Genomic DNA, 8,718 nt, shown 5'->3' on the forward strand with positions numbered 1-8,718 from the left:
GTCTACTACACCCTTTTTGCCTCATGAAGTTCTATTCCATGTCGGGATTTGGTATGGGGCCGGGATTAGGGAAAGGAGGTATGAAGTGGTGGGAATTTACTTCAGAAATAGCCACCATTTTTTTTTTTTTTTTGATTGTGTGATTTTTGTCCCACTCTCCCCTCTTTGTACTCCCCTAGTGTCTGTGATATTCACGAACACATTTTGGGACAGAAACACTTCACCTCCCCTCTTTTGTTTCACTCAAGTATGGCATAGCACCTTATAGGTCAGAGCAGGTAGGAAAGGACGGGTAGATAATGAAATATTAATGTAATGAGTTCATGCCATATGGTCTTTTGAAATGACCTTTTAAGTTATTTTGAAAGTGCCACAATGTTGAAGGAAATTGTTGTATAATGCATTGTACGAGACGGCCATTAAAAGATTCAAACATTGTGCACTGCACACTGCTCATTATGTTCCTGTATAGAAGTACCTTAGCTCTAAAAATCTGGTGTTGTGCTGATTTGTGGATACTCTTATGTGAGTGTCTGTGGTCAGTAGGGAGCAGAGAAAGCTCTTTCTGTGAAATTTTCCTTCAGTATCTACTCAAATCATTGGCTTAGAAGGGGAAAAGCTTTCTACAACACTGTAACCCATGAATAAAGTTTTGAATGTACATACAAAACTCCTTGCGATGTGTTGTTTCTGCTGCATTATACAAGACTTGATCAATTCAAAAACCAACTGTCTCTTTATTGCCCTCTGGTGGACAGTAAAAAGTACATCACCTTGAGGGAATTGGACGCTCAAAAATAAAAAAGAAAAGATCCTTTACAAATGGAAAATATCAAAATACACTGCCCACATGGCTATCAAAAACATAGAGTATATACAATGGAAATATAGCCGACGCAACCCTGCAGTCAGAGAACAGCCATACAAAAACTGAAAGCTCATACATGATCATCTATTCTTATATCTCACTCAAACGCACACATTCGCTCTCTTAAGCATTTTAAGGACACGCAAACACACATACACACTCATAACAAAGCGCACATCTCCTTACAAACCCGCTGTCTCCCTCCCTGCCCAAAGTCAAATGCTTAATCTGGTTTCCTCCCATCTTAAACTTGTCTACTGATTGGCTGCCTCCTCAACTGTCTTTCTCCAAAGTCGCTGCAGCCAGAGTGACTGTGGTGACGGGCTGCCCTGTGGCGGTGGCCAGCGTGACTGTGTTGACGGGCTGGCCGAGGCCGTGCAGCTGAACTCGGGCGAGTTTCTTCTGTTCGCACTCCGTCACCAGGTTGTTGAGCTCTGCAGCGCTGTATCCAATCAGAGTCCTCAGGTCGCACACAAACTTGTAGACAAAGCGCTTACCCTGCACTTTGCTGATCATGTCTCCGTCATAGTAGTACCTGTAGAAAGAAGGCACGTTTTATATCATCTAAAACAATAAAAAAATATACATTGCTGATTACTAGTTGCATCTTTCCAAAAGCAGCTAAACTAGAGAAAGGAAATGAAACGCACCTGAGAGCTCTGCTTAGTTTCTCGTAGTTCATGGTGGGCTTGTTCTTGCGTTGACCCCATTTCTGAGCTACCAGCTCAGGCTGATTGAGTTTGAACTCGCCTTCCTCTCCAACCCAGGAAATGCAGTCCCGGGAGTCCTTATCTGTCAGCAGCTCTAGGAGAAACTGCCACAGCTGAATCTGGCCATTATTACCTGAGAGGTCACACAACACAATAATAATCAACTCAAAAACCATTTATTAGGAATTGTGCATGGTATTTTTTTCCAGGAATGAGAGGAAGAGGAAAATGCTTATAAAACAGATCGTTTCGGCCCTTGATTCTGATTGGTTGAGCCAAGCCATTGTAAATGACTCTTAAAAACATACACCTGTGATAAATATTAAAATAACTTTTGTTATGAACTAACTGTTTTATAAAAGCAATAACCCAGTTAAGCAGTGTTTTAGATGGAATTTAGAAGCTGGGGTGGGGGTTGGGCCCTTCTCTCCACGTCGGCTTATTGCTTTATTCTCCATCATGGTCCATTAAAATAAAGTCAATTTATTCAATTAAATGATGACATTAGATTAAGATTTCGGACAATTCATCAATATGTAAACTACCGGTCTCTAATACTGACAAAATCCAAAATGCAATAAAAACAGTGAAATATCATTACAATTTAAAATAACTGTTTTTCTCCAGTCTTCAGTGTCACGTGATCCTTCTGAAATCGTTCTATGATGATTCGGTGCGCAAAAAACAACAAAAAACAACTCAGTTGAAAACTTTTTTTGGAAACCATGGAACATTTTTTCCAGGATTATTTTCATTAATCAAAGTTTAAAGAAAACAGTTATTTGAAATAGAATTTCCTGAATGTAGGGCTGTGAAATGATTAATCGCGATTAATCGCATCCAAAATAAAAGTTTTTGTTAACATAATATATGTGGGTGTAGTGTGTATAATTATTTTGTATATATAAAGACACACACGTGCTTGTATATTTGCATGTATATACTTTATATATATTTATACAAATATTATACATAAACATAAATATTTGATATATTAATAACACATTTTTCTTAAATGTTTACATGTATGTGTGTGTATTTATATATCCAAAATAATTATACACACAACACACACATATATTATGTAAACACAAACTTTTATTTTGGATGTGATTAATCGCTTCACAGCCCTAAATAAAAGCATTAAAAAACGTTATTTTTTTTTATTATTATACTGACCTCACACTTTTGAGCAGTGGTGTTTGCATTTCAAAATATTACTTACTAATTTCATCAATATATTAGATGAAATCATATAATATATGATATATTAACATTTTATACTGAAAAATGACATGCATTTCCACCACATTAATTTATTTCAAATAAGCATTATAATATTGATAGACCTACACATTTACACAGTGTTTGTATGTACCTGTGCGGTTGCCAGGGGAGCTGCGCTCCTCTCCTGAGATCCGGGGGGCTCGAGGTGTTTTGTTGTGCTTCATCACCTTAATGGCTGTGGGTGTGGCCTGCTGAACGGGGGCAGGAATGATCTGCACAGCTGGAGAATATCAAGAAACTGTGTTACCCAGAAGACCAACACACGCTCCTTTCATCAAAAAGCTTAAGTGTTGCCTGGAGACACAAAACTGCCCTTTAAGCAACAGTCATGTGCAGGTTATATAAAGTGTTACTCAAGAAGGTGCTCAAAAAGTGCTTTTGTTGAAGATTCAGGATCTTTATATACTCACGTTGATCAATGGTGACTGTTGCTTCCTGACCCTGATCCTGACTTGCCAGTACATCTGCACAGAGCGTTACAAAGATTGAAAATTGACTAAAAATAATCTGATTGCACCTGAGAGGGTTGCATTAGAGAATACACACCACACACACAGTCTTTCCTTTGTGAAACTTACACTTGCGTAGAAGCTCCAGGTGGCTCCACAGGATCTCTCCGCTAGGCACTCTCTGGAGGAACTCCTCCTGGCTAAAAGCACAGAGCTGGCGGCCGGGGATGTGAATGCCACCCACCTCCATTTCCTCAATCCCAAACTCCTTCATAACCCAAACTGCCCAGTGGATCACCTGATCTGCTGTCCACTGCACCGGGTCTGACATAAAGACACACAAACCTCATCAGATTGCTTAACTGACTAAAGGTGTAAGAATAAAATAATCTGACAATGACAATGCATTTCAGCATTTACAAATTTAATTTTCTTATTTAAATTTATAATTTGTAGTAAGAGTATTACATTTAAGATAAGCTTTAATTCAATACATATTACACATAAAATAAAAACGTTCATTGCTTCTTTTTTTTTTTTTTACAGAAAAAAATAACCTGAATGGAAAGTTTATTGAAGAGTACATTATATTCTGCATCTGGTTATTAGCGTTTGGAGCCTCATGTAGCCAAACACAGCACTGCATCATCATTTCATTCATGTCTTAACTAAAAATACAATCCCTGACCTATTTTTCAGATGTATACTTGTTATTAATTGTACCAATTAATCATATCATGATTCCTTTCAAAATTTTATTGTCATTTCAGATTTCATGAAGCATCTCATTATTTAGAATAAATACATACAATAATTAGTGTTAAAGGGACAATGTGTACTTTTTTAGGTATTTTATCATCTAAAATTAATATTTGTATTCATAAAATGTCATCAATGGTGTACAAATACATCTGCCAATTATCTGACTTATCCTGGTAAACAAAGAATGTATTATCTTTATATACATGGGACGGGTAATCCACGGATGCTTCCATGTAGATCCGCCATCTTGAAAAACTATAATAGCAGAGAGGGACAAAAAGTACTAGGCCAATGCATTTCCATAATGCATTTTTGTTCAGAGCCAGCGTGACGTGACTGAAAGCAGCAGAAACGCAGGAGCAGAGCAGTGAGAGGCGCGTGTCAATGTCTCGGCAAGTTTCACAGTCAGTAATTCATACTGTAAGAATCGTTTGTTTCGATGTGTCAAGTTGCTGTTTGTTTGAAATAACAAACCTGTTTACCCGAAAGAAAACTCGACAAAGTGCTATTAGAGGACATCCTATCATAGCTTTTTGGTACATAACGGCTACCGTAGATACAACACACATTTGAAAAAGCGAGGCGCAGGAGAGCACAATTCATTTGAATGCAAAATACTATTTCACCGCTAGATGGGAGAAATTCCTACAAAATGTCCCTTTAAAAAGTTTTGGGTTCAAAGATATTTTTTTTTAAGAAATTAATTTTTACTTTTATCCAGCAGGGACAATTTAAATTGATCAAGTGACAGCAAACACATTTATGTTACAAAATATTTCAAATAATTGATGTTCTTTTAAACTTTCTATTCATAAAAAAAGTCCTCAAAAAATATGTTTTTTTTTCATAAAAATATTAAAAAGAACAACTGTTTCAGAAAGAAAAGTTTCTAGAACACCAAAACAGCATATTCCAATAATTTTCGAAGGATCGTGTGACACTGAAGACAGAAGCAATGGCTGCTAAAAATTCAGGAATTAATTACATTTTTAAAGGGGCCATGAACTGAGCTAGAGCTTAGATCGAGCCCAAAAAATCAAGTCCGACCCTACCCGAGCCGATTACCCGATTAGTACGGTACACACGTGATGTTTGTTTTTATTAAGGCTAAACGATTTTGGAAAATAATCCAATTACATTTTCGTTTTTTTTATTTTTTTTATAACAATATTAAAAAAAGGAGCCCAGGGGAAAGTCACATACAATGCTGTTAAAACGAAACGGAATCTTGTGCAGTCAATGTGAACGACTGCCCACACTGCTTTGACGCAATTTTTTTGCACTTGTGCGGACAAAGCGAGTATAAACCAGGCTTTGAGACTTTACTTTACACATTTAAAAAACCTTACCAACCCTAAATCTTTTTTAAAAAATTTACATTTAACTCTGAAACACGTTTATATCAACGGACTACTCACCATAGGGAATGTTCAGTCGAACCTGCTCCTTGCGGTAGCCTTCCAATGCGGCCGCCCAGCGGGTCACCTGTTCTGAAGTCTCATCAGGAATGGATGCTCGCTCCACCGCAATCACATGTCCGTCCTCCACCAGATGGGCTTCCTCGCCAGCAGCGGCGTCTGGATCGATCACAACCTCCACGGTCTCCACTGGTTTCACGATCTCCAGAATATTCAATTTCTCTTCACCTGTAACAGAACACACACCCACAAGCAGGTCAAGCAATTGTTTTTATTGCTATAAATGGGTAGTTGTCTTTTTGCCTTCACCAGTTCAATGTAAATAGTCCTTTCAGAATTTTTGAAAGTACAAATATTCATGTAGCCTCTCAATCAATAATACGGGCTCATAAAATCTGCATGCATAATTATAAAAGAATTAGTTAAGTGCTCACAATGCAGGACACATCAACTAACCAAATATTTTCAGTTGTCTGAAGGGCATGTTGACAAGTTCAGATTTGTCCAACAGCAATACAAGATCATTGTAAACTGTTACCCTGTTTCGTGACAATCTGCACGCTGAGCTGTACTGTGCCATCTGTCTTCACTCCTTGATCGAACAGGCTGTGATCAGGATGAAGCTACATGAGGAAAGGAGCGGAGACAGGGAGTGAAGAGCTCAGCCAATAAACACAATAAGTGTGCTGAAATAAGTTTAAATGAATACAGAAGCACATACTAGGATGTCCTGCAGACAAATGTCATATCCATCCAGCGGGACCTGAAGACGAGGCTCCAGTAACTTCTTTAGGTTACCGATCGGCTCATTGATGTCAATGTCTTGAGTAATCAGTTCAGCTGCGGTGATCGTTTGCTCATCAATCCTGACATTTGGTCACAAAAATAATGTAAAATTTCGCAGGAACAAGATAAACATTGCTCAATGAGATGACTCCTCAAAACATATCACATTAATAGGGAACAAAGGATGAGAAAGATCACTTACCCTTCCTCTAAACACTCTTGTTTCTCTCGTCCATCAATCTCAATTTCAATCATCTCCTCTGTCTCACTTTTTGACATCCCTACAACTCCTTGTCCAACTATGAAGCAAATGCATTTAAAAAAAAGAAAAATATTTTTTTGCAATGAATTTAATCACAAGAAAGTATATAATTATCAGTAACACTTTACAATAAGGTCTCCTTTGTTAATATTACTTAATGCATTAGCTAATCTTGAACTGACAACACACAGTAGATTTGTTTACTGTGTGTGTATAGTCTTTGTTAAAGTTAAATTAGTTAATAAAAATATAAATATTTATTTATTTTCGTGATAGTTAACATATGCATTAGCAAACACTGACTAAGATTAATAAATGCTGCAGTGTATAAGTTTTCGTCGTTGTTAAGTTTATATGGTAACTAAAGGTAACAAATAAAAACTTTATTGTGTAAGTTTAACCACATTATCTCATACTTATAATCTTGTAAATAAACCTTTATTTAAAATCATTTCTAGCATTTTAATTTACAGTTATGTAATATGAAACATCTAAATGTGAGCCAAAATGCACCAAATGGTCAGCTTAACGCACTCAGGCTGTGAAAGAAGTCTCTGAAGTCTCATAAACTCTCAGGCAACACCGAGGCTTTGCTAGAGTAGAGGCCCACCATGGCATTTTCATTACATTAGCGTCTTAATAAACACAAAAGACCGCACTTATTATTAAATATGCCATTAATTTGATCAATCTCATTTTTATTTTAGTGTGTGGATTTAAACGCAATATTTTATTAACATAATTTCCACCAGCGACTGGGTGGGAAGACGACGCGCGAATCCATACAAACGCAGTTGCCATGTTGGAATGCTTTTGGGTTTCGTAATATAACCGCAGATTTGGGCGTAAAAGACGACTTTTTAAAACTTCTGAAACTTTCAGGGGTAGCTACACATCAAGACTTTTGATTCTGGAAAGTTAAAACGGAAATGGAAGAAACGGAAACAAAACAAGAGAAGGGCAGATGTAAAAGCAGCCGGAAATCCTGGCCGAAGTCACGGCGGCTGACAAGACTTCCGAAAACACCCGTGCGACTGAAGAAACGAACGGAAACATCACGGTGTTTAATTATGCGGAATATAATATCTACAGAAGGTACAATCATGAAAGGAATATGTATGTATACCTGGCCTCTCTGTTAGCTGCTTAGCGTATGCTGACGAAAGACAGAGAGAGACACGCCTGGTTGAACTGAATATAGCTGCTATGCTCAGGCGAACAGCTCGCGCTAACTTTTACTAAAACTCGCGGATCTGTTTTTTACGACCGAGTTATACACATAAACAACAACTCTCGATAAAATAGATGTATTTTAAAATACCCAGAATAAAATATACTGATATCTTTACCTACTGTTTGTCGGGTGTGAGAGGGCTGGGTTATTGTCAGTTCTGTTAGCACTCCAGCTAGCTCTGTTTCCCCTCAGGATGCTAACAGTTAACGTTAGCTCGCGCAGAAAGCGGGAAAACTGACACGCTTATAACCTCACACACTTGTAACATTCCTATTTCTGTCCGTGTTTGTCTCAGATAATTTAGTATCGCGGCCCAACGTACCTCTTTATCCCGTTCAGTAAGTGCTGTGTTGGAGTTTTTCGGACTAAAGCTGTGTGTCAAGGGCTATAGTTTAGTGTGTGTGTTAGTAAGTTGAGCGAATGTTCATGCTGGTTTTTGGTCAACATTGCATTGGGGGCGGGGAGGATGAGCTGGAGGCCTCGCTGCCCACTGACAGCAACATGTACACCCCGCTCTGCAGTTTTTCCACAATATTTCATAATACATATGGGTATTTATTTGATTAGTTGTACTAAATAGTCCGCAGCAGATTTAGAAGGCGTTGACTTTCTCAGTGTCCGAAGTGTGAAAATACTTGCATATTTATATTTATACAGTTGCATATTGTGAAACGTCACATCTGGAAATCAGCCTTCTGATCCAATAGTACTGTTTGTTTATTTTTTTTAGGTATTTATTTTATTCTTAATCCTTTTTATTTAATTGTCTATTCTCTTGCGTTATGTAACTTACTATGTCCTCGAGTGCTCCAACAAATTATTTTGTTTGTGCATATTTGGCGAATAAGACACATTGTATTATAAAGTGTTTTGAATTCTTCACAAGCTGATTGATACTAACGTTACAGCCCTGTGACGCTTCAAGTAAATGTTTCCAGCAAA

General features: G+C 37.6%; 1 protein-coding gene across 5 annotated transcripts; it reads right to left on the reverse strand.

Moving 5' to 3' along the window:
- Positions 1–713: 713 nt before the first annotated feature.
- Positions 714–8,231, reverse strand: gabpa (GA binding protein transcription factor subunit alpha). 5 transcript variants are annotated; one of them, XM_039687333.2, is made up of 10 exons: positions 8,099–8,231; positions 6,483–6,579; positions 6,216–6,360; positions 6,033–6,117; positions 5,495–5,722; positions 3,444–3,638; positions 3,276–3,329; positions 2,957–3,085; positions 1,519–1,711; positions 714–1,403 (listed from the first exon to the last, which is right to left on the reverse strand). In XM_039687333.2, exons 2-10 carry the CDS (start codon positions 6,557–6,559, stop codon positions 1,142–1,144), a joined length of 1,368 nt encoding a protein of 455 aa, XP_039543267.1. In that variant the 5' UTR covers positions 6,560–6,579; positions 8,099–8,231; the 3' UTR covers positions 714–1,141. The 5 variants fall into 5 exon arrangements, with proteins under 5 accessions (XP_039543267.1, XP_039543268.1, XP_039543269.1 ...); XM_039687334.2 differs by lacking the exon at positions 8,099–8,231 and adding an exon at positions 7,892–8,033; XM_039687335.2 differs by lacking the exon at positions 8,099–8,231 and adding an exon at positions 7,896–8,028.
- Between the last annotated feature and the right edge of the window lie 487 nt (positions 8,232–8,718).

The sequence above is a fragment of the Pimephales promelas genome, chromosome 7 (genome assembly GCF_988280905.1).
Source record: "Pimephales promelas chromosome 7, fPimPro1.hap1.1, whole genome shotgun sequence".
Classification (NCBI taxonomy): Eukaryota; Metazoa; Chordata; class Actinopteri; order Cypriniformes; family Leuciscidae; genus Pimephales; species Pimephales promelas.